Source organism: Palaemon carinicauda, chromosome 1, assembly GCF_036898095.1.
Source record: "Palaemon carinicauda isolate YSFRI2023 chromosome 1, ASM3689809v2, whole genome shotgun sequence".
Classification (NCBI taxonomy): domain Eukaryota; kingdom Metazoa; phylum Arthropoda; class Malacostraca; order Decapoda; family Palaemonidae; genus Palaemon; species Palaemon carinicauda.
Window position 1 is genome coordinate 269586950 of NC_090725.1, and position 27439 is coordinate 269614388.

At 34.7% G+C, this 27439-nt stretch overlaps 3 protein-coding genes across 3 annotated transcripts in view; 1 reads left to right on the top strand and 2 right to left on the bottom strand.

Moving 5' to 3' along the window:
• The first annotated feature begins 14947 nt into the window (after nucleotides 1–14947).
• The window catches only part of LOC137656292 (centromere protein V-like), a 131901-nt gene continuing 119409 nt past the window's right edge, over nucleotides 14948–27439 (top strand). Inside the window, exon 1 of the mRNA XM_068390496.1 lies at nucleotides 14948–15117. The gene's annotated coding sequence lies outside the window, so the exon portion shown is untranslated. The remainder of the gene's footprint in view (nucleotides 15118–27439) is intronic.
• LOC137639138 (golgin subfamily A member 6-like protein 7) lies at nucleotides 19802–21393 on the bottom strand. The gene is made up of 4 exons (XM_068371448.1): nucleotides 21073–21393; nucleotides 20557–20748; nucleotides 20141–20332; nucleotides 19802–19996 (listed from the first exon to the last, which is right to left on the bottom strand). Exons 1-4 carry the CDS (start codon nucleotides 21391–21393, stop codon nucleotides 19802–19804), a joined length of 900 nt encoding a protein of 299 aa, XP_068227549.1.
• Nucleotides 21618–23725, bottom strand: LOC137639148 (golgin subfamily A member 6-like protein 7). Its single transcript, XM_068371455.1, has 5 exons — nucleotides 23465–23725; nucleotides 23049–23240; nucleotides 22633–22824; nucleotides 22321–22488; nucleotides 21618–21992 (listed from the first exon to the last, which is right to left on the bottom strand). Exons 1-5 carry the CDS (start codon nucleotides 23723–23725, stop codon nucleotides 21618–21620), a joined length of 1188 nt encoding a protein of 395 aa, XP_068227556.1.

Consider the following 27439-nt stretch of genomic DNA (forward strand, 5'->3'; position numbering starts at 1 on the left):
TGTATCATCTCTGTTGATAAGGCAGTGGTTTTATGTGTCCAGCTGTCAAGAGAACATTATTAAATCTTTTTAATCGTGGTGATATCCGAACTTTTCTCGATTGCTAATATGTTTGGTTTAGAGATAAATAACTCGAGGCATGAGTCATCACATTCATCGAGTGGTACCTTATTTGAAAGAACTGCCATTCATTTTATCTCATTGTTAAAGTATTATATTCGTGTGCACTTATAAAGGGTTCACGACATGGACATAATGACCTTTTCATTTATCATTATGAAACTATCAAACTATTTTCCAAGATAACCTAGACTTAGATAATTGATTACTAAGTATTTGTTTTCAGCAGCCTAAAGGAGAAAAGCTTAAGACTGTTTTTGTTAAGCATTGGGGAGAATGTGATTAGACCTTTAGTTCTTTCATTATAATCTCATCAACGCTCCTCTTCCTACGCAAGCACCCCACTTTACCGTTTTATTAAACAAACCATTGGACCAAATCGTGTTCAAGACTAAAGTTGCTTGTGGTCTTTTAAAGGCTCTGGGCTTTTACATTATGTGCAGTTGCACTTTGGTATATCTTGAGATCTTACAGATATTGGGGAAATGCTGGTCAAAGAATGTTTTTTTTTTTTTTTTCTGAAAGTGAACATATCCAATTGTCTTGTTTTATACAGCAGTTTAGGTGGAAGTATCAGTTGATGTTTTAAAATAGTTTTTACTATATATATATATATATATATATGTGTGTGTGTGTGTGTGTGTATATATATATATATATATATATATATATATATATATATATTGTAAAGGGCCGGGTGGAATAAGACAAGGGATTAATTTAGTGTGCAGATCTAGATTAACCATTATCTTTGTCTACACATTTATACTGTCAAATTTACGAAGAAGGTCGAAGTGTACCTAAAGCCAAAAACACATGTTGCCATATTCCTGACTTCGCAGTATACCTTCTCACGTAGCTAGCTAAATTCTTGTAGTAATCTCCTTTAGGAATCGACCACTTATTAAAAGATTATCTCTTCTGAAAGCAACAGCCGAAATGTTTATTTTTTTTTTTTTTGTCATATTGTCTCTTACAATGGTTGTTTGTTGACAGATCAACATACTCTCTTTTATTGTCATTAGCTTGTTTTTAACATTTCGTTAATGATACAATAACTATTTGCCTTCTTGTTATTTTTGTATTTAATCTTTATATCCTTCCCTTATTTCTTTACCCTTATTTGTTTTCCTTCCCATAATAATAATAATAATAATAATAATAATAATAATAATAATAATAATAATAATAATAATAATAATAATGACGATGATGATGATAATGATGATAATGATGGTAATGGTAATGATAATGGTATTATCTATATATTAATTCGATAGCGTGTGTGTTATTTATTTTGTGTCACGCTTTGAAGAAAACGGAAATAATTTCATGGTATACTCTTATAAATTCACATTAGACTTTGATTACTTAACCAAAGCACATCTTATATAGTTTTCCCAATTTTGTCTTTAGCACCTGACTTATTTTTTTAGATATTAGACAAAAAATTGAGTTCTATCAATTTCCATAACCTAGATTATAAAATTAATCTCGGGCCTTTTCGTTTAACGACTAATCCGTTCTTATTGTAAAAGATTTCTAATAATTCTGAACACCCTTTGCTTCAAATCTGATTTTCCCGTCCGCCTATCATACTCAATGACCATTAATAAAGCTCAAGGACAGACTTTCGATAAGGTTAGGATCTACCTACCACAACCTTGCCTCACTCATGGACAACTTTATGTAGCCTTCTCAAGAGCAAGGCAGTGTAAGAGTGAAAATTTTTCCCCAGAATGATTCTACTCATGGCCAGAGAAGAGGAGCTACCTTCACTAGAAATATTGTATATAAAGAAGTATTGTAAATTGTTTCATGTATTGCTCATTTTAAAAATAAATATACAAGTCAAATCTTATCACATTTTATTCAAACATGTAGGCTATAGGTAAGGAACGAGATAATTAGTATTGAAAATATCATTTCGTGTAATTTACACGGGTTCCGCTAGTTATTATTATTATTATTATTATTATTATTATTATTATTATTATTATTATTATTATTATTAAGAAGAAGAAGAAGAAGAAAAAGAAGAAAATGCAAATAATAGAAGTTAGATGTGTGAAATTATTTGCATTTTCTTCTTTTTCTTTTTCTTCTTCTTAAAATGTCAGATTATGTTCGCAAATTAATTCGGACTCTGACATAAGTTCCTCCATCCTGACCTTAGATGAGATATTTTCTTTCATCTAGTTGTTTTATGATTCTACCTCCTTTCCAAGATCTCAGTATTGTCATTCTTCCAGGAAACATGCTGATTAATGCAAAGTTCTGGTAGCTCTTTAGCTCCCTTGTTATATGACTTCTCTATCGTTAACGTCTGGTGTATCTTAGGGTCGCTTATCTCCTCTTTCATCTGATTTACATGCAGTTGAGTCACGATTTTCCAGCCAAACATTGCTTCAGCAGAGACACAGATATTTTTCTTGGTTTACTTCTATTCTAGTAGTGCAAGATCCATATTTGAATCTTCTTTCAAATATCTCTTCATTAGGGTCTTAATTATTTTCAATGCAGCATCAGCATTTCTATTACCTTGCTGGTGATAAGATGGTGACGTTTGGACGTCAATGTTCCATTCATTAATGAAGTTCTGGAATTCCCGACTAGTGAACTATGAACCATAGTCACTCACCAAAGTCTTAGGTCTTCCAAATCTGGCACACATCTTGATTCTATGAGTAATATTTCTCGCTGTTGGAGATTTTAGATACTTTTACTTGATGATATTGGTGTAATAGACAAAAACTACTAGATAGTCATGTCCTTCGAGCTCAAATAAATTGCATTCGATCCTCTACCAGAGTTGACTTGCTATATCATGTGCGATGACCAGTTCTTTCCTGTTGCCATCCTTCAGCTCTTGACAACTTGGCACAAATTTGCCTCCTGGGTTTCTTCAATACTCTTGTTAGGTACATTTTTAGGTGCAAATTAGCAGATTCTTTGATTCGGCGCATCTCCCCACACCTCAACTTACCGTATCTCCCAGATATAACTTTTCTCCTTTCTTCCATATAAACTCTTGATCATAGTGAAAAATTCTCTTCCTCATTTAATGAACTTGCTTGATTTCCAAACTCAGTAGTTTTAAAAAATATTTTCAAGTGGTTTATAGTAGTTGTGGATTATCACCTTTCTTCTGATGGTATACTGATCAAACTTCTCTAAGCGGAATACTGTTGCCAGAGTTTCTTTTTTGAGCTAAGACCATCTACGTTCATTCGATCAGAGATTTCTTGAAGCATATTCTATTGCCTTCCGTCCTGGAGTAGTACAGCTCTTAGGCCCTTCTCTGAACTATCTGCTTGGAGAACCAGTTCCTTTTTAGGATCATAAATTGCAAATACAGGCGTGCTGCAGATCTGTTTTAATTGCTTGAAGGCTTGGTCACATTCTTCAGACCAGACAAAATCAATCTTGCTCTTAACAACTTATGGATTTGCTCTAGGTCCTTGGCAAGGTTTGGAGTGAAAAAAAAATTAATACTGTACCATACCACAGAGATGATGAATTTATGTGATATCTTTTGGACTTGGCATTTCTCTAATCGACCAAACTTTTTCCTTGCTAGCCTTAGTACCGTCCTTTGTAATCTGTGCCCAAGAAATTCAGTTTTGCTCCTTTGTTTCAAGATGCATGTTCCCTTGGTTCAGGATAATGTACTCCTCCTTGCATCATTATACCAGGTTGTCAAGATTCACTGCATGATTCTTTTCAGCTTCCTCATTGGTGCTTCCATGTCCTAGCACAACATTATCATTAGCTACGCAGGCAACACCTTCCAAATTGACAAGTGTATAATGAAGTTTCTTTTGAAATATCTCGTTCAATACTTGTAGACCATATGAAAGCCTTGCCAATTGAAATCTTCCCTTAAGTGTTTTTATTATCGTTAGTTTTGAGGATTCATCATAAAGTATTATTTGCCAAAATGTTTCTTTTACTTTTAATTCGATGAAAATCTTTGTATTTAATAGCTTTGGAAGAACATCGTCAAAAGTTAGTAGTCGGTAGTGGATTTGTTGTAGAGCTGTATTTAGTAGTTGACGGTCAAAGCAAATTCTTATTTTCCCATTTGGCTTTCTAGCAGCCACCATTTGGGAAACCCATTTAGTCAGTTCTTCTACAGGAACTACGATTTTGCTTTTTACCAGTCCATTCACCTCTTCCTTTATAGAAATAGGAATATTCATGTTGGCCCAACAGTCAAAATCACTTTACCAATATCCCCGTTATACCGGGGTCAAGCAAAAATTTGATGTTGTAGACATTGAATCTCATCATGGCATATGCTCTTGAATCACCGTTTTGTTACACTGCAGGCAGTCACTTTTTCATGTTGCTTCCGTCATCATTCGCTACTGTCTGTACCTTTGGCTCTTTACATTTTACAGCTGTGTCCCTTCTTCTGGCAGCTTTTGCATATTTGGCCATTTACAGGGCAATTATCCTTGCCAAAAGCATGACTTCATCCACAAAATTTGCAATCTTTCACCATCTTTTCATTTTTTGGTTTTACTGCATTCTTCGTCTCGTATTTCTTCTCAGAGTTCTTCTGCTCTTTCTTTTGAGTTTGTTCTTTTGCAGATATTTTTCCACTTTCATGATAGATATTCCACTTCCACCTCCTAATTCCTTTACATGAATCATAGATTATTCATATGCTCTGCAATTATCGCAAGCCTTCTTTAAATCTAAGTTTGATTCCCAAAGTAGAGCCTCTTGGAGCTTGCCTCTTGCGGAGAATACAATCTTGCCGCTAATCATTCTGCCCAATTCAGTGGAATTACATGGCGTCGCTTTATTTTTCAGTTCAGCGAGGAAAGCATCGAATAATGTAGACCACATGGCGCATAATTACAACCTCAATCATGAGCAATAAATTATCTGGCTTCTTCTTTTCTTCCTCTGTCATAGCAGTTCCATCTGCCTTTTTCCAAGGAAAGTGTTCAGATGCCAAAATGATAAAGTTTTCCACACGACATAAAACAGTTGGTCTTCGCAAACGCACCAGATGCAACCAAACAAACATCTAACAAGCGACACCATTTCTTATAACTTTTGCTTAAATTAGGATCGTGACTATCAAGAAACCTGTTCCACTTGAAATGTGCTTCTGCCATATTGTTTTAAACACTATATTGTGTTTTAGAAGTTACTGAACTTATATATATTCTCTGTAATCAGAAAATAAAAATAACTTCCCTGTATATCTAGCAATGAATAGATGAGATCAACACTTCACAGTCACAGTTGTTTAGGCACTCACTGTAGCAGTGACAGCTTCAGACTCTTGAAAATCGGAAATCTTCTATGTAGACTTGAGTGACTCCAATCCCACCTCTGCCACCATGTTAATAAATGAGGGTTCTTTACACAAGCAGTAAGCAATGTAGAAATGACATACACAATTCTATATTCATCATTATGTGGTTTCTTATATCTTGGTAGACATATTCTTCTATAATATACCAACAAATATAAAGAGAGCACTACATGAATGCAACTAAGTGACTGGTTGAATTACTAAACAAAACAGGACAGAAGCAAGCAAAGGGCGTTGGCAGTTATCAGACTTAAACTGTATATAGACTTAGGAAACTTACTAGAATCATACCCAAAAATGTGGACCTTTCTACATAGAAACAAACGATTGACTGGAAGGGTCAGCAAGGATCTGGAAACCTCCAGCACTGTCTGTGTGCTGTACATACATAGATTATCAATACAGTACTCATAGAGAATAACTATTACAATTACTGACGAAATGCAGTAAGAATGAGGAAAAAAAAACCTTTTCAGAACCATTGAAGAGGTCTTCTATAAGATTAATGCCACTGAGGCAGCCATTACTTTTAATGACAACAACGATAACGACAAACAATAACATGAAGCAGATTACTGAAAGTAAACTCCCCTTCATTTGACAAGTAGATTATACTTTTAAACTTGTCTACACATTTCTGGGTAATGCTCAGAATTAGATATTGCTTCAGTCATTGCCCTCGATGTGTTTTCTTTAGCCAGAAATACGTGATCGTTCATATTAAACATGAACGATCACGTTTTGGCAATCATTGTCGAGAGTCACCACATTATTATTATTATTATTATTATTATTATTATTATTATTATTATTATTATTATTATTATTATTATTATTATTATTAATGAAACTAGGATATCATCAGATGTCCCAACTGGAAACCAACCTTACTTGTCATAACACCAGGGTAGTCGGTGTATACAAGTCCAAACAGTTACCAGAACTGTGAGTAGCTTAACTTATGATTTGTTCACAGCCTGATTCAGAGACAAAGTCCAAAGATCTTAAGCCATGCCGATTAGCAGGAGAAACAAAATTTAACCACTCCCCATTGTGAGTGTTGAAATTACTAAGCACACAAGAGGCCTTTCTCTCATCTTGTATCTTAGCCATAATGGTAAGAAGAAAATCAAAGATAAAACCGTCCAAGTCTTGGTTCCGTTAGATGGAACACAAATAAAAGTGGTTATACCTGCCACAAACTTATATGACCCGTATCACATGGTATCCACAGTCATAGCAAGATTTATGAAAAGCAGGGTACTAAGCCCAACTATAAATTGTTATTCCACTAGCCCTAGGAAAGGCATCCCATTTCAAAATTGTTGGTTTTCTTAAAATGTAGGATAATAAGCTCAGACAAGTGCCTCATTTGAGTTGAGTTACCATAGTTTCTGAGCACAATAGATTTAAAGAATATTCAGTTCTAAATAGTATACAAAAACACGAGATAATGAGCAGTGACTGTATTCTAATGAATTAGGAGTTAGAAAAGTGCACATGATAAATTGACAACAGAAATGAAAGACCACATAAAATCCACGACGTGGAACAAACATAGTAGACATGGTCTTTTTTAACCTCACTATGGGAGCAATTCACCATTTCTCAAATATCTGTTACATATAATAACTGGGAGAGTCCACTCACAACTCCTCAACTTATATTTTCCACAGTAAACCTTGGGGCGGTTTACATTGAGGCTTTCCTTTGGGAATCTTCCCTTTGGCTAGTCGAGGTATTTCATAAAATAATGTTACAGAACATCCGTTTATATATACATAAACTCCTGGCAAAAAGGACATAAGAACATAACAGGCAATTTCATGTTCAACCGACAACCGTTGCTGTTAACAGTTAAGGTGAGAAAAACAGACATGTTTATTCAGGTCCCTATCAGTGCGAGGGGAGAGCGAAGATACAAAGCATAATATATACAAAACAAGAAATGTCGTTACTATGTACAATCGTGTGAAACACGGTTGGTACAACTGGCGCAGGAAGACTATAAACAGACGCATTGGGAAGGACATGTCCGAGGCCTTTGTTCTGGAGTGGATTAATAAAGGCTGATGATGATATACATATATATATATATATATATATATATATATATATATATATATATATATATATATATATATATATATGTGTGTGTATTATATATATATATATATATATATATATATATATATATATATATATATATATATATATATATATATATCGTAGGTAGTCGGTTGGCCAAGCCACCAGCCGCCTGTTGAGATACTACCGCTAGAGGCATGGAGTCCTTTGGCTAGCCAGACAGTACTACATTGGATCCTTCTCTCTGGTTACGGTTCTTTCCTTTTGCCTACACATACACCAAATAGACTGGCCTATTCTTTACAGATTTTCCTCTGTTTTCATATACCTGACAATACTGAGATTACCAAACAATTCTTCTTCACCCAAGGGGTTAACTAATGTACTGTAATTGTTCAGTGGCTACTTAACTCTTAGTAAGGGTAGAAGAGACTCTTTAGCTATGGTAAGCAGCTTTTCTAGGAGAAGGACACTCCAAAATCAAACCATTGTTCTCTAGTCTTGGGTAGTGCCATAGCCTCTGTACTATGGTCTTCCACTGTCTTGGCTTAGAGTTCTCTTGCTTGAGGGCACACTCGGGCACACTATTCTATCTAATTTCCCTTCCTCTTGTTTTGTTAAAGTATTTATAGTTTATATAGGAAATATTAATTCTAATGTTATTACTGTTCTTAAAATATTCTATTTTTCCTTGTTTCCTTTCCTCACTAGGCTATTTTCCCTGTTGGGGCCCCTGGGCTTATAGCATTCTGCTTTTCTAACTAGGGTTATAGCTTTCCAATTAATAATAATAATAATAATAATAATAATATGCATTTTATTATATATATATATATATATATATATATATATATATATATATATATATATATATATATATATATATATATATACATAAATACATATACATACATATATATATATATATATATATATGTATATATTATATATATATATATATATATATATATGTGTGTGTGTGTGTGTGTGTGTGTGTGTTTGTGTGGGACAACACCAGCACAAGAACACCAGCACAAGAACACCAGCACAAGAACATCAGATAGTGTGCTTGACTTGAATATTACACCTCTGCCAAGACTGATCAAGCGAGACAACTTAGTGTTGTTACATAGGAAGAAAACATGAAAGAGGGCAATTTAAGCTGAAAGCGCAGCACTTCAAACATTATGCAGTTATGGACAAACTTTCCTTGTATTAGATAGCCGCGGGGTGGGGGCCGGGATTTGAGGGAGTTTTCCATCACGAATCTTCCCCTTACCCACCTGCATTGTCATCTGAAGTGTTCCTCAACTCTTGTACCTAGTGCATTTTGTCTGACAATGATTTAGTATTGCGATGACATCCCAGCGGTGAGGCACAAAAGACCATTAAAAGCCCAAGCCCCCGAGAGAGAGAGAGAGAGAGAGAGAGAGAGAGAGAGAGAGAGAGAGAGAGAGAGAGAGAGAGAGAGAGTGGGGGGGGGGGGGCGATGCTGACGATGGTGGATTTGAACGTTATCAAGATGAGTTGGTAACAATAATCTGCAGTAAATATTAGAATTGCAATTATATAAATATGTCTTCTATTTAATCAATATACCTTAAAGAATGAGGGTGAGAATGAAATAGAAAACTTGTGTATGTTGCGCTGGAAATTTTAAATGTTGTTCAGACATGGTACTGGAAACTTTTAAGCATTATAACTGTAAACTTTACTTACCGTATAGTTTTTTTTTTTTTTCTAATAATAATAGGAGCTTCTTGAAACAATTTATGTGCGCGCATATCGGGTATGCCTTTCTGTTTTTTTTTTTTTTTTTATTATTATTTTTTTTTTTTTTTTACGTAAAACCTTATAGTGCTAGAAGGAATTTCATTAACAAAAATTGCGTGACATACTTTTTACGACCTATTTATACCTTTATCTATATTAGGTTTTAGCACTAGCTGGACTCGGGACGTATATTGTTTATGAGATCAGCATTGTCCCTAGTTGATGTCGCTCACTATCACGCAGTTCACTGTAATATTGCTACATTTAACATCATATTTAAGAAGGCTACATAATAGCTGTCTTTTAAATTGTAGGTATTGTCATGGAATTTGGCAGGAACAGAGAAATTATGTTTCCCATTAATCCCTGAAATTTTCATTTGGATATGTAAATTATTCCAGGAACAATTTACTCCACCTCCACAAAATAACCAATCAACCCATACCGAAATAAACGTTTGCTGTGGCTTTTCTATGGCAGATATCAATATGAAAAATGATATGGACAAAGTAAATATCTATCCCATAAATCCCGGTAAATGTCATTTAGATATGTGAAGTATTCTACGAGTAATTTACGGCGCCGCCGAAAATCGGCCTCCCGCCAATATCGAAAAATGGCTACTGTGACTTTTCCATGACAAGTATCAATGCGAAAATTGGAATGAATAATAGTTCACATAACACCCATCAAACCCTGTGAAAATTATTTGGATATCTGTAACACTCTAGGAGGAGTTTGCTCCTCCTCACTGATTTTTTAGCTAAAAGTCGTCACTTACGAACAAAAGGGACAGGCGGGGCATGTCTATTGCAGGAACGAACATGAAAATTTGCAGAGACAAAGTTTATATATACCTAAATAATCCCTTAAAATTTCATTAGAATATATTTATTGGTATAAGAGTTATTGACTCCGCCGCTGAAAATATCAGCCCCCCCCCCCCCCCCCCCTCACCATCTCGCTCCGAAATCTATGGTTAGGGAATGACTGGGCTACGGGTTGAGTGAGATATCTAAAAAAAAAAAAAAAAAAAAAAAAAAAAAAAAAAAAAAAAAAAAAAAAAAAAAAAAAAATTGCCATTCCATATAAGGTCACCAACTCCGTTCGCGACAAAAATAATATTTTTGTATGACATTTGAGTGTTTACGTATAAGATTAGGTGAGTCTAGGATAAATAAGAGTGCAGTAAGTTTTTGATGTCATTCGACCGACCGACGTATCGCAATCTAATGCTCATACAAAGTTAGGAATAGATTATAATAATAATTTGGACTCTGAATGTATTAAGTTGAAATATTGAATCTTTTTTTATATTCTTGCGTAAAACCCTGAGTAGACACTTATGGATTAAAAAAAAAAAATGAAAACAAAAATTAAAAAAATGAAATAAAAATAGACCTTCATAGAAGAGTTGAAAATTCATTTGTTTGTTTTACTTGGGGATTTGTCTTGTCCTCAATAAAAATCTGTTTTCTTTGTGTATTGATCAGGAAAAATGTAAATGAACTAATTGGCCTAATGAAAAGGTATTCATGTAGTATATTCTTCCTTTAGGGTAACATACCAAAGTGTTGTTACGCTCGAAGCGTAGCACATTCCCTTTTTGGCACCATAGGAAAGTACCATGAATAGTCCAATAACAAATTGCTTATGCAACCGAATAAAGTATGACTTGATAAGATAATATTCTGATAAAAATTATCTATGTTGGTCGTTCTATAAGTTGTTGAAGTCTAAATTTTTAGCTCGAATATAAAGTAAATACTTTGTAGAACCTACTTTGAAATACAGTTAAGATAATTGTTTTGCATTATGTAAGAAAATTCTAATGAAAAGGGGAGGTTATTATTGTATTTATAATCTGTTTACAGTCTCATTTGATATTTGTATACTAAATGGTGAATTACTGAGCGTAGGTAACGGATAGCACGTCATGTAAATGAGCAGCGCAAGTACACACCACCAGGGAGGCCTCATCTACATAAAAGCTTTTAGAATGGAACATCGTAGGCTATAGCTTCATAAACTCAAAATGGGTCTCTCTCTCTCTCTCTCTCTCTCTCTCTCTCTCTCTCTCTCTCTCTCTCTCTCTCTCTCTCTCTCTCTCTCTCACTATGAATTGGTACCTCTTTCCAACTAATCGGTGTGAAGCTGGCTAAAGTGAGCCATAGGCAACCAAGTGTTGTAGCGAAATCTAGAAAATGTGACCGAAAGAAAAAACTGGTTATATGTTTTCAGCGATTCTTTATTTAATTTTCCCAAATTTTCACTTGAATGCGTTTTTTGTTTACTTAAGATTTGCCTTACTATTTTTGTTTGCCTTTAAACGTCAATAAAATCATTATTAGACATAGTATTGTCCAACCCACGCTGATTTCAATATAAACAGTTTTCCTTGTATGGTTTACAGGGTACACTAGATTGACAATTGACATCTTGTGATAATGTTATGACAACGAAAATCTAAGTAAACTCTCTGTAATATCTTGCTATGTGTTATCAAACGATTTTTATCTTTGTAAGGAGAATTCAAATTATAACAGTATGTAATGTAGCCATTGCTTAACGTCTTCGCAGAACCCTTGGGTCCCAAGCTTCACTTTATATCCTTCTACTTCACCTCTATTTCAGCTTCCTTTATTTTTTTTTCCTCTTCCGTCTTTCTGTCCAATCTCTGCAACTCTTACTTCATAGCTAGTGTAATTACAGGCCTTTCATCGGTTGTGCATTAGTGCTGTATAGCCTTGTAGGCGATAGTGTCGAGCTATATAACTCCAATCCAATCGAAATGAAATTATTATATGAGAACGCTCAGCAGTCTAATATTTGAAAAGGAGATTTTCTAGCAAATCACCTCCAAGCTGTGACTCGAAATACGAACAAAACAAACCCCTCAGACGTGTCTTGTTTTTGGAAGTTTGGTAACGGATCTGAATGTCATGAAACCAGGACGGGCTTTGAAAGTAGAATAACATACCAGCCAGATACCGTACGTACACAGTGCCGTAGGAACCGCCTCACGAAGTCCCCAGCCAGACGTGGGGAGAGTGTTAAGAGGATCCCCAGTGTCACCAATCTTCCATTTTATAGCCCCCAACAAAATATATAGTTCTAAATCATGCAAAAATATATTCTTATACGCATTGTTTCTTGCTTTTAAAAGAAAGACAATCTGAAATCATTATACTATGGTTTTAAATACAATAAAAATATACTAACTAGAGTTTTAAATACAATTTTAAAAAGATACTAACTATGGTTTTGAATAAACAAAATGAGATTAACATTTTAGCCATCGGCGAATATATAGAACTAATACAGAAAACGTTTTAGGCTCGTATCTATTCTTCTCATCGCGGTAATCGTGAATCTTCGCCTGTAAACAAACATAACAAACTCAGGTGGTGATAGACAAGGGTCGTCATACTATGTTTTCTTCACAAATTTCTATTAAATTACAGTAAGTGTTCCTACTTAAGCACTCCTAAGCATATCATTAATACTTCCTCTATCCAGTCTACTCATTAAAAAGACCATACAAACTTATATATTGGCGGTATAAAGTAGATAATGTGGCAACCTTGAGAAATTCGTGTGAGATTAAAATGCCAGAACCTATATTTTTTTTTCTAATGGACTTTGCTATCATCTGACCATGGACTGATGGTTGTGAAACCAATGCATAAGCAAGTGGAGTCAACATAGAGTATATGAATGAAATATTTTTGCGTTTCTCATAATTAATCATTCGTTCTGCATGACACGTAAGTTTAGCATCGGCTACCGTTACCTTTGGTCATTGCTATGGTTACCCCAGAGGTTAGGCTTTCTCCTTACCCGCTGTTATTATTATTATTATTATTATTATTATTATTATTATTAGCTACAATCTTAGTTGGAAAAGCAGGATGCTATAAGCCCAAGGACTCCAATAGGAAAAGAATAGTCCAATGAGCACAGGAAATACACTTTATGGAAAGTAAGGAATATGAAATATATTAGGATCAGTAAAACGTTAAAATAGATCTGTCATATATAAACTATGAAGAGATACTTGTGTCAACCTGTTCAACATAAAAACACTCTCTGCAAGTTTGAACTTCTGAAGTTCCACCGATTCAAGTGCCTGATTAAGAAGATCATTCCACTATGTGGTCACAGCTGGAATAAAATTTATAGGATATTGTGTAGTATTGAGCCTTGAGATGGAGAAGGCATGACTGTTAGAACTAACCGTATACCTAGTATTACGTACAGAATGGTACAGTTTGGGTAGATCTGAATGCAAAAAATGGTCAGAATTATGAAAAAATATGCAACAAGCATTAAAAAACAACTGAACATCGGTGCCAGAGATTAATACCTAGATCAAGAATAAGAAATTTAATAGACAGCAAGTTCTTGTCCAACAAATTAACATGCGAGTCAGCAGCTGAAGGCCAGATAGGAGAGCAATACTCGAAACAAGGTTGAATGAAATAATAATAACCCTTCTTCAGGATAGGTTGATCACCAAAAATCTTAGTAGATCTAGCCCAGTGTTAGTTATCCTTTATATTTTTTTTATTACACTCTTGTCAAAAATGCTTAAAGTACTAATAGTAAAGACCTACTATAAACTTGCATACATTATATATTATTCCACTAAATTATATATTATTCCACTTCAACAAAACCATTGTTGTTAGCAAAAATCTATCTCTCACTACATCTACAAAGTTCCTGGAATAAATCTGCAGTAACAACCTCATGGAAATATGCCTCAACACCAGTATTGTGCATAGGATCATGCTTGCAACTTCTGTAACTGTGGGCAGTGCTGAGTGGAGCTTCAGAAGATGATAAAGATCTTGCAGTAAACAATGTTAAATGAATGACTGAATGCTCTGGGAATAATATCAATTGAACATAATGTTGCAAAGTCTATGGAATATAACAAATTAGTGGATAAGTTTGCCGAAGCTAAAGCTAGAAAAAAATATCGTCACAAAAGTTTGATGAGGTATAACATGGAGCATGACAAATTAGCAGTCAAATTTGTTAAATATAATAGTTTTGATAAGAAAAGTCTATTTTTTTTGTCTTGTGAAATCCGACACATTGCTTGATAAGGTCCTTGAAATTAACGGTCCTACAGCTAGTCGTCCCTTTAACTGGGCTTTGTGTAGCTATTTGGTAAATTCTGTGGGTTGCTTTGTTCATCTGTATGTGTATATACTTGCTGTTCTTCTCTTTATAGATATGAATATCTTTATGAAATAAAAAGAGGATGCAATTACTTCATTGTTCTTCCCTTTATATGTAGCTTTCGGGGGAGGGGGCCACACTACATAAATACGGCACTGCCAGTAGAAATATACGTTTTTGCAGGCAACTCGATCAGACAGCGATGGAGAATGAAGAAATAACATTTAAGCATAACTTGGAATTACAAAGCTTTTATAATGCTTGAGTATATAATTTATATGCAATGAAAAGAAACATCTTGATAACCTTCTTTACTAGGCAAGACTGATATCCAGTGACTTAATTCTGGCAAGATTGGACAATTGCTCCCTTGACTTATTCTAATGTCCGTTTCCTTTTGTTTTTAGGTTTCTTTGAACTTCGTGATCTTAGCAGTTCCCGGAATGACCAGGATCAAGTTGCCGGGTCGAACCTTTCCCTGGGAAGGGAACCTAGCTTGTGCTCTTTGTGAAGTAACACTTAATTGTTGTGGAGGCCAGTTAAAGGAAAGTGATACCAATACTCACTTGTTTCTCATATAAACAAGGACAAAGGATTAGCAAAGGACCCAGGTACGTCATGTTACATTTTGATTTCAGATCCTGCATCCAAACTTTTAATAACTTGTAAAAATTTATCTTCTTTCTTATGGCACTATATATCTTATTCCATATCATCCTATCTAAGATGGTTCTATATTCTGTATAGACTATATTATTATATCTATATATTCCTCATATATATATATATATATATATATATATATATATATATATATATATATATATATATATATATATATATATATATATATATATATACATACACACACACTCACACTCACACAGTATTTGTGTGCATTTATTATAGCTACGAAAGACTATCCTAAATGATTTCATCTGAAAACTGTATGAATAGAGCTTTATAGTGTCCAGTTAAAAAAAAAGAAGGCACGAATGTTTCCCTAGATTTCATACCCCTTTACAAAAATCTATATGTAAGAGTATTATTCAGATATAGTCGTACATTGTCAAAAATGTTGATTAAGGATAGCTCAGGAAATTCATTGTTCGTAATGGAACTTGTCTTATGTCGACCAAACATCTAAAGGCATTTCTGTTAGAACGAATCATCATAAGATGGCCGTCTCTGGGAGATCTGTGAATAATGCCTTAATCTTCCACTGGTCTTAGGGGAAAAGTAGGTACTGGCTAGAATTAAGTCAGAATTGTTTGGTCAAAGATAAGGACAATAATCCATATTAATGACTTTACCTAAATAAATATTGACGAATCCATCTTAACTGCTTGTAGCCAAGGTCACAATATAAACTTTGGCCATGGGCTGTTTACCAGTAATCCTGTATTATCTTTTCTGGAATCATCAAGAAACAGACAGTATAGCGATCCTATTTGCATGTATAAATACGTCATTCTTGTATATTTATTCTGATTGTTAGTCCGTTTATGTCCCTAATAAGAATATAGACTTTTCACGTTTCCCCTCGGAGCTATAATCCATATTTCATGCCCATCACGCATTGCATATCGTGATTTCTATTTTCTATACACTATCACAGTCACGCGTGCGTGCACACACACACGCACACACACACACACATATATATATATATATACATATATATACACATATATACATACATACATACATATATATATATATATATATATATATATATATATATATATATATATATATATATATATATATATATATATATATATATATATATATCTTACGAAACTGGTCTCGTGTAGAATAAATAATTTATTCATTTATTTCTTTTATATATTTGATTTGTGTATGTGAGGTGAATAGCCAACTCTTAAGATGAGTTCCTCTCATGTAGATATAAATTTGTTATGTAAATTACATAAGACTTTCATCGATAATTTCATTGTATCTTTCATTCAAGTCAATATACGTAAATTTATATTATTTTTAAGAATTAATTTTTTATTTCACGTATTTTGTTACGAAGTCGTATGTAAACTGTTTAAGAATGTTATATGATCCATACGAGATATGAACAAGTGCTTATGTAAATTTTTTTTTATATTTTTATGCGGTCTTGCGGCATGTTTGTAAGAAAATATGCAATTCTTCTATTTGCCTCGTGTTTTGGAAAGTTCTTGAAAACCCCAGCGTTAGATTTTATCTTTCTTTATTTTGAAGACAAAGGTGGGCGTAGCCAGCTGAGAGACAATTGCCGTACAGCGAGGTTGATTCTCCTGTTCGATATGTGCTAGTTGGTAAATCTGGCATCGCTAGGGGCCGGCCCCAAGCCACAAGAATGATCTATTAGAATATTCTGGAAGTAGCTAATTCATATATAAGCAGAAGAGAAATAGTCGTCCTGTGAAAGAGCCAAAGTTAATCCCTCTCTCTCTTTCCAAGTGCCTATAGTGTGTCCTCTCCAAAGTGATTAAGTTTAATTACGACATATATTGTGTGTAATGTGATGAAACGTTACAAAAGAAGTTAAAGGTGATTTTAGATTTATTGTGTTGTGGTGAGTGTTGGAATTGTGTAAATCTCTGTAACTGGCCCAGTGAGATTTATTAAAATACGTGAAGTTAGTATATCAGTTACTTTATGTAAGTTCTTTAAGAGTTTAAGCATTAGATTGTAATTATATCTTTTGCCTTAGTCCAAGGTTTTTTCAGATTTAATATTTCGAGTCAAGTGATTATATAATTTTCAGAGTGTAACATATTTGTCTTAATCTAAGTTTTTTTTCAGACTTAATATTTCGAGTGGTTTATTTTTTTATGTAAATTCTTTCAAAGTATTGTAATTTATACAGAATATATTTATTTATTTTATTTTTTGTAAAGAGTGTATTATTCCAATCACCAGTGTTTATTTCAGTTTCGCTCATACCCCTGTTAAAGAATCGAAGTAAGAGGCGGTTTTAAATAATTCTTGAGAATAATTATTCAATTTCGTTTTGAGTACTTAAGAGACCTTTAGATGTTCAGTGTTTTTATATATTGCTGTTTGGGAGTTATATAATCGTCTCAGAGCTAGGGTTTTAATGTTTTCAAGTATAACTGATTTAATGTAAAAACAATCTGGTGAGTTTGGAACTCGAGAGGTTGTGTAGCTTGCCTGCTGTAATATATATATTATATTTTGGTTCCTAGACCACAGACCATAATATGATAATGTATACATATGTATATATATATGTGTGTGAATGTATATATATATATATATATATATATATATATATATATATATATATATATATATATATATATATATAAATCCGGTAAGCCCAAAATACTTACTAATATAAGATTCACTCTGTCTCGGGATCTACAATAAGACCAAGTCTGTGTTTACTTTTCTCTCTATTGGCGCAAAGATCTGAATCCTTGGGAGGTCAGAAGTAGTTATCAAAAAGGATTGTGCTTCTTAGATCCTTTGGTAGAACGAATTCGAAATTATGAGAATAAAGTTATCATATATATATATATATATATATATATATATATATATATATATATATACAGTATATATATATATATATATATATATATATATATATATATATATATATATACTGTATATATATACATATATATAATATATATATGTATATATATATATATATATATATATATATATATATATATATATATATATATATATATATATATGTGTGTGTGTTTGTGATATATATATATATATGTGTGTGTGTGTTTGTGATATATATATATATATATATATATATATATATATATATATATATATATATATAAATGTGTGTGTGTTTATTATCATTAGATGTAAAATTTTCGGAAGTTTGTCTGTATTTAATGTTAGAAGCCCGAAAAATAAATAGTCAACTAAGTCTATGGTAATTTTAGAAGACGATGAAAATAATGAGAATTAATAAGACAAGCTCCAATAGGGGAGCCATGGATTGGTAGCGTGCGATGAAAAATTACTGAAGGGAGGAGTTGGATGAACGAACATCGATGATCAAATGCTGAATTTATAAATCGAATGATTATTTGGAGTACGAGAACTTTCATTCTTTTCGTAAAAATAGTGTTCTCTAATAAAAGAAACACCATGTCATCCAAGAAGAGTTAACAGTCTCAGAATAACGCATGTACTGTACATCAAAAGTCAAATGTTCTAGTTCAAGTCGTAAGCACTAGGTTGAAATGGGAAGAGCCTGAAAAGCAAATGGCTCATCAGTTACAGCACCTCACAATATTCTGCACAATTTAAACAAAATGGAAAATATGACCAGATAACAGTAACATTTCTGAAGGCAAATTTCGAAAGGATTACCTAACGATAAAATGAGATCTCTACTGATGAGTACAGATAATAGGATAATTAACATTAAAAACTTACGGGTTTGCGATAGGCCGAATCATCTCGTACAACATCCTCGTCTTTTGCCTGCAGGAAAATAACTGAGGCGGAGCCTCCCTTGGCTTTCTTCATAACTGGTTTCCGAAGTGACCTTATACTGTCCATTACATAGTAAGTTCGTCACTGCCTGCATTTTCATTCTTGTTATGTGTCGCCGAATATCTGGTTGTGACAAGTAGTAACTGGTCATTGGGGAATACTAAGCCTTACGAAAATCAGAACCAGCAGAACAATAGTTAATAAGTATCTCTGGAAGGGAGGGCATTTTGTTAGTGTATATAGATAGGAAAAGGGAAAGTTGTCTACGATGACCCTGAATTCCTTGCATTTAAAGTTAAAAGTATTTTTTCAGCAAGAATTTATTCAAAATATCCTGATTGGAAGGATTTGATGGTTTAATTATTTAGAGTGATTTATCCAGTTTTTAACATTTATTAAAGTGACGCAATTGTATCTGCTATTGATGTATTTTCTTTTCAACAGACTATTTCTTTTTTCCATATACTGTCTTTCTCTTTCCCTCACCTCTTCCATATAGTTGATCTTGGCCCATAATTTCTGTCTCCCATTTTATATCTGTTCCATACAGTTAATGTTAACCGGAAATTTCTGTATCTAATTTTCCATCACCTTTCAGAAAGCTTTGTAATTTGGCTTTCATTTCCCATATAATTTCCCATACAATTGATCATCATCAATAAATCTTTTTTTCTTTTTTCACCTCCTTTCCAAACAATTGATCTTAGCCTGCGAATGGTCTTACATTTTCCATCTCCTTCCCCATACTGTTGTTCTTGGCCTGTAATTGGTCTTTCATTTTCCATCTCCTTTCCAATACAATTAATCTTGGTCTGTAATTGATCTTACATTTTCCATCTCCTTTCCCATACATTTGTTCTTGGACTGCAATTTGTCTTTCATTTTCCATCTCCTTTCCAATACAATTAATCTTGGTCTGTAATTGGTCTTACATTTTCCATCTCCTTCCCCATACTGTTGTTCTTGGCCTGTAATTGGTCTTTCATTTTCCATCTCCTTTCCAATACAATTAATCTTGGTCTGTAATTGATCTTACATTTTCCATCTCCTTTCCCATACATTTGTTCTTGGACTGCAATTTGTCTTTCATTTTCCATCTCCTTTCCAATACAATTAATCTTGGTCTGTAATTGGTCTTACATTTTCCATCTCCTTTCCCATACATTTGTTCTTGGACTGCAATTTGTCTTTCATTTTCCATCTCCTTTCCAATACAATTAATCTTGGTCTGTAATTGGTCTTACATTTTCCATCTCCTTCCCCATACTGTTGTTCTTGGCCTGTAATTGGTCTTTCATTTTCCATCTCCTTTCCAATACAATTAATCTTGGTCTGTAATTGATCTTACATTTTCCATCTCCTTTCCCATACATTTGTTCTTGGACTGCAATTTGTCTTTCATTTTCCATCTCCTTTCCAATACAATTAATCTTGGTCTGTAATTGGTCTTACATTTTCCATCTCCTTTCCCATACATTTGTTCTTGGACTGTAATTGGTCTTTCATTTTCCATCTCCTTTCCAATACAATTAATCTTGGTCTGTAATTGATCTTACATTTTCCATCTCCTTTCCCATACATTTGTTCTTGGACTGTAATTTGTCTTTCATTTTCCATCTCCTTTCCAATACAATTAATCTTGGTCTGTAATTGGTCTTACATTTTCCATCTCCTTCCCCATACTGTTGTTCTTGGCCTGTAATTGGTCTTTCATTTTCCATCTCCTTTCCAATACAATTAATCTTGGTCTGTAATTGATCTTACATTTTCCATCTCCTTTCCCATACATTTGTTCTTGGACTGCAATTTGTCTTTCATTTTCCATCTCCTTTCCAATACAATTAATCTTGGTCTGTAATTGGTCTTACATTTTCCATCTCCTCATACATTTGTTCTTGGACTGTAATTTGTCTTTCATTTTCCATCTCCTTTCCAATACAATTAATCTTGGTCTGTAATTGGTCTTACATTTTCCATCTCCTTTCCCATACATTTGTTCTTGGTCTGTAATTGGTCTTTCATTTTCCATCACCTTTCCAATACAATTAATCTTGGTCTGTAATTGGTCTTACATTTTCCATCTCCTTTCCCATACATTTGTTCTTGGACTGTAATTGATCTTTCATTTTCCATCTCCTTTCCAATACAATTAATCTTGGTCTGTAATTGATCTTACATTTTCCATCTCCTTTCCCATACAGTTGTTCTTGGCCTGTAATTTTTCTTTCATTTTCCATCTCCTTTCCCATACAGTTGTTCTTGGCCTGTAATTGGTCTTTCATTTTCCATCTCCTTTCCAATACAATTAATCTTGGTCTGTAATTGGTCTTACATTTTCCATCTCCTTTCCCATACATTTGTTCTTGGACTGTAATTTGTCTTTCATTTTCCATCTCCTTTCCAATACAATTAATCTTGGTCTGTAATTGGTCTTACATTTTCCATCTCCTTTCCCATACATTTGTTCTTGGACTGTAATTGGTCTTTCATTTTCCATCTCCTTTCCAATACAATTAATCTTGGTCTGTAATTGGTCTTACATTTTCCATCTCCTTTCCCATACATTTGTTCTTGGTCTGTAATTGGTCATTCATTTTCCATCACCTTTCCAATACAATTAATCTTGGTCTGTAATTGGTCTTACATTTTCCATCTCCTTTCCCATACATTTGTTCTTGGACTGTAATTGGTCTTTCATTTTCCATCTCCTTTCCAATACAATTAATCTTGGTCTGTAATTGATCTTACATTTTCCATCTCCTTTCCCATACAGTTGTTCTTGGCCTGTAATTTTTCTTTCATTTTCCATCTCCTTTCCCATACAGTTGTTCTTGGCCTGTAATTGGTCATTCATTTTCCATCTCCTTTCCAATACAATTAATCTTGGTCTGTAATTGGTCTTACATTTTCCATCTCCTTTCCCATACATTTGTTCTTGGACTGTAATTTGTCTTTCATTTTCCATCTCCTTTCCAATACAATTAATCTTGGTCTGTAATTGGTCTTACATTTTCCATCTCCTTTCCCATACATTTGTTCTTGGACTGTAATTTGTCTTTCATTTTCCATCTCCTTTCCAATACAATTAATCTTGGTCTGTAATTGGTCTTACATTTTCCATCTCCTTTCCCATACATTTGTTCTTGGACTGTAATTGGTCTTTCATTTTCCATCTCCTTTCCAATACAATTAATCTTGGTCTGTAATTGGTCTTACATTTTCCATCTCCTTTCCCATACATTTGTTCTTGGACTGTAATTGGTCTTTCATTTTCCATCTCCTTTCCAATACAATTAATCTTGGTCTGTAATTGGTCTTACATTTTCCATCTCCTTTCCCATACAGTTGTTCTTGGCCTGTAATTGGTCTTTCATTTTCCATCTCCTTTCCAATACAATTAATCTTGGTCTGTAATTGGTCTTACATTTTCCATCTCCTTTCCCATACATTTGTTCTTGGACTGCAATTTGTCTTTCATTTTCCATCTCCTTTCCAATACAATTAATCTTGGTCTGTAATTGGTCTTACATTTTCCATCTCCTTTCCCATACATTTGTTCTTGGACTGTAATTTGTCTTTCATTTTCCATCTCCTTTCCAATACAATTAATCTTGGTCTGTAATTGGTCTTACATTTTCCATCTCCTTTCCCATACATTTGTTCTTGGCCTGTAATTGGTCTTTCATTTTCCATCTCCTTTCCAATACAATTAATCTTGGTCTGTAATTGGTCTTACATTTTCCATCTCCTTTCCCATACATTTGTTCTTGGACTGTAATTGGTCTTTCATTTTCCATCTCCTTTCCAATACAATTAATCTTGGTCTGTAATTGGTCTTACATTTTCCATCTCCTTTCCCATACATTTGTTCTTGGACTGTAATTGGTCTTTCATTTTCCATCTCCTTTCCAATACAATTAATCTTGGTCTGTAATTGGTCTTACATTTTCCATCTCCTTTCCCATACATTTGTTCTTGGCCTGTAATTGGTCTTTCATTTTCCATCTCCTTTCCAATACAATTAATCTTGGTCTGTAATTGGTCTTACATTTTCCATCTCCTTTCCCATACATTTGTTCTTGGACTGTAATTTGTCTTTCATTTTCCATCTCCTTTCCAATACAATTAATCTTGGTCTGTAATTGGTCTTACATTTTCCATCTCCTTTCCCATACATTTGTTCTTGGCCTGTAATTGGTCTTTCATTTTCCATCTCCTTTCCAATACAATTAATCTTGGTCTGTAATTGGTCTTACATTTTCCATCTCCTTTCCCATACATTTGTTCTTGGACTGTAATTTGTCTTTCATTTTCCATCTCCTTTCCAATACAATTAATCTTGGTCTGTAATTGGTCTTACATTTTCCATCTCCTTTCCCATACATTTGTTCTTGGCCTGTAATTGGTCTTTCATTTTCCATCTCCTTTCCAATACAATTAATCTTGGTCTGTAATTGGTCTTACATTTTCCATCTCCTTTCCCATACAGTTGTTCTTGGCCTGTAATTGGTCTTTCATTTTCCATCTCCTTTCCAATACAATTAATCTTGGTCTGTAATTGGTCTTACATTTTCCATCTCCTTTCCCATACAGTTGTTCTTGGCCTGTAATTGGTCTTTCATTTTCCATCTCCTTTCCAATACAATTAATCTTGGACTGTAATTGGTCTTTCATTTCCATCTCCTTTTCCATACAATTTATCTTAGTCTGTAATTGGTCTTTCATTTTTCGTCTCATTTCCCATACAATTTATCTTGGTCTGTAATTGGTCTTTCACTTTCCATTTCCTTTCCCATGCAATTGATCTTGACCAATAATTTTTTTTCTTTTTCCATCTCCTTTCCCATACAATTGATCTTGGCCTGTAATTGGTGTTTAGTTTTTCCTCTCCTCACCCATAAAATTGATTTTGGCCCATAATTGGTCTTTCGTGTTCTATATTTTTTCCCATACAATTAATCTTGGCCAATAATGGGTATTTCTTTTCTCATCTATCCTATAATATTGGTGTCCTGTAATGGGTGTTTCATTTTCTACCTCCTTTCCCATACAATTGATCTTGTCCTATAATTGGTCTGTCATTTTTCATCCCTTTCCAATACAATTAATCTTGGTCAATAGTTGGTCTTTCATGTACCATATCCTTCCCCATACAATTGATCTTGACCTGTTATTGTTCTTTCATTTTTATCTTTTTTTTTTTTTCATACAATTGATCTTTTATTGTAATTGGTCCTGCACATTCCATCTCCTTCCCCACAAAATTGATCTTGTCGTGTAATTGGTCTTAAATTTTCTTTATCCTTCCCCATACAATTGATTCTATCCCGTAATTCGTCTTTCATTTTCCATCTCCTTTCTCATACAATGGATCTTGCCCTGTAACTGGTCTTTTATTTCCATTCCTTTCCTATTATGTTAATCTTGGCTTGTAATTGGTTATTTATTCTATCTCCTTTTCCATACAATTGATATTAGCTTGTAATTGGTCTTTTCATTCTCCATCTCCTTTCCCATACAATTGCCCTTGACCCTGAATTGGTATTTCATTTTCCATACAATTGATCTTGGCCTCTAATTGGTCTTTCATATTCTATCTACTTTTGCGTACAATTGATCTTGGCCAGTAATTGGTATTTCATTTTCCATCTCCTTCCCCATAATTGATCTTTTCATGGAATGGATATTTAATGTTCCATTTCCTTTCTTATACAATTGATCTTGCCCTCTAATTGATCTTTCATTTCATATCCCCTTTTACATATTATTGAGCTTGACCTGTAATTTGTATTTTATTTTCCATCTCCTTTCCATACAATTGATCTTGGCCCTCCCACGACTATCAGAGATCAACCTTCGACCAAGAAACGAAGACCTAATTTTCTCCCTTATTATTCAGCTTATAGTCACAGACGTTCTAGGTGGGATTCACCTACTAGATCTTTCTCTTCACGGGTATCCATCTAGCTTGGACAGACAGTCCCCTGCTGTTCAGTCTTAGTGCTATGTAGACAGAAAATCCTTTATGAGGAGCAAACAAGGCTCTCTCCAATCAGGTTCAGTAATGTCTTTTCTTCATCTTAACCAAAGCTGAGGGTATAAAGATATTTCTGAAAGAGTGAAAACATTTGCAGTTATCCATGAACAGTAACCTAGCCGTGTGACTTCTGAACAAGAATCTACACCTATTACCTCGGCTACAATCATCATTGACAATTCTCCAGATCCTACTTCTGAGGCTTCTACCAGCAATGCTGATGTACCCCCTCAAGAAGTTCCAGGCTTCGGATCAGAGACGTCTCACTTTTTAAAGAGCATAAGCCTCATAAAATGGCTTGATGGTCCTGGAGACCATCTGCATGCCCAAGTAACCAGTAGACCACATTTTTCCAGAATCACATAACACTAAACACATGTTTGATGTGTCCTTATCTAATGAAGATTGTGACCCACTTGATTTGTTCAATAAACATGTATCATTTGTTGAGAACTCTTTACAGTCTAATAGATCATGAAAAATACATCCTCTGCATTATCTCGACAGAGAAATTTTACGTCGATACTGAGGCGGACCCCAGCCCTCTCTTCATCGACCCAGATGGTTACAACTCTTATTCTTGGTGTCCCTAGTGACAAATTAGGTAATGTCCCCTCCACTTTTCTGGCATCTCAAAGTACGAGTATGGAGGTAGCTGCCATGTTAGCTACTCAGGCCTGCTCCTGGCCTGACTACTGGTCATGGTCACTGTCTCTTTTTGCCATTACAGAAGAAACGAAAGACCCGGGTGTTAAGAAACAATTTGAGTAATTGTCCAGATCTGGAGCCAAAGCCTTGTAATTCCTTTTGCATCAGACAGTTTCCCTTTGGGAGACCGGCATCATGAAATGACGAGAAGCTGTCTTAACCAAGTCTCAAAACAGCTTTCTCTCAGAGACGCGCTTTACTTGTGAAACTCTAATGCGATTGATCATCCCCCCCTTTTCCATCCAACAGAAGTTACTGCAGCAATGGAGAAAATGAGAAAGCTAGCCAATCCTCTTCTGCAAAGAGCATTGGCATCCAAGATCCCTATTCCTCAACAACCCCAAAAGCCCTCTCCTTTTAAGCAGATGCAGCAGCATCGGCTCTAGCCACCTGCAGAGAACAACCAACCTATGAGGAAATAGGATGTGAACCTTAACTTTCGTCGTACGGACCACTAGGGAGGGTAGGTCCCCCAACTTATCACCAGTAGGGGGATGCCTACAAAGACATTGGGACAGTCCCTGGACAATAAAAGTTCTTTTATTAAGGAATCGTATCCCATTCGTAGACTATCACCCTTCCCTGACTCAGACTCCAACAACCCCATCATATTCGAGAGGGTCCCGTGAAGACCTCTTGCTGTATGTGGAAGTGTCTCGGATGCTTGCCAAAGGGGCCTTAGAGGAAGTCTCAGACAGATCACCAGGTTTCTTCAGCAACCTATTCTTGATTACTGTGTTATTATGAGGAGCAACAACTCCACAGTAGTGATCTACATCATCATGCAAGGAGGCTATGCCATCTCGTATTAGAAATACCTCTCTGGGCCCAGAATGGAATCATAGGCCTTTCCCCCATTTTTGCCTGATACATCAGGTTCTGAACATACAGTAGTAAGAGAGTCCATAAATGTAAGAGTAACAATACTTGTACTAAGGTGGCCTCAAGCAGAGTGGTACTAGACCTTTAGGATCTTCTAGTCAAAGTTCCAAAGGAACTTCCTGTTTGGCCAACCTTACTGTGTCAGCCACGTGTAAGAAATATCCTTGGCACAGTTGACTGCCTGTTTCTTCACGATGGGAGATTATCCAACAACTCCAAAAGAGAGGCTTTTCAATTCCAAAATAACTTTCAGGATATAGCTGTAAGTCTTCTGTAGCGGTCTGTCAGGCCAAGTGGTAAATTTTCTGCGATTGCTGTTGTAGGATGAATATTGCTTCACTCAAAGCCAGTATTCACCTAATAGCGGAATTTCTTTTGTTCCTACAGAAAAAGAAGATTCTCTCAGTCAGAGAAGTGGAAGGCTATCGCCCCACCTTGAGCCAGGTTTTTAAACTGAAGGGAATCGAATTCTTTACCTTGTGGGAACTCCCAGGTCCCATTAGGAGCTTTGAACAGACCTGCCCGCCTCAGGAACTCAAACCCCCAACTTGGAGGGTGATCAAGGTCATACAGTCTTAGTATGGCACCTTACAAATCGTTAAATGAAGCCTCCTCAGATCGAGACCTAACCTTAAAGACGGTTTCCTGCTACTTTCCTTTTGGTAAGGGTAGAAGAGACTCTTTAGCTATGGTAAGCAGCTCTTTTAGGAGGACACTCCAAAATCAAACCATTGTTCTCTAGTCTTGGATAGTACCATAGTCTCTGTACCGTGGTCTTCCATTGTCTTGGAATAGAGTTCTCTTGCTTGAGG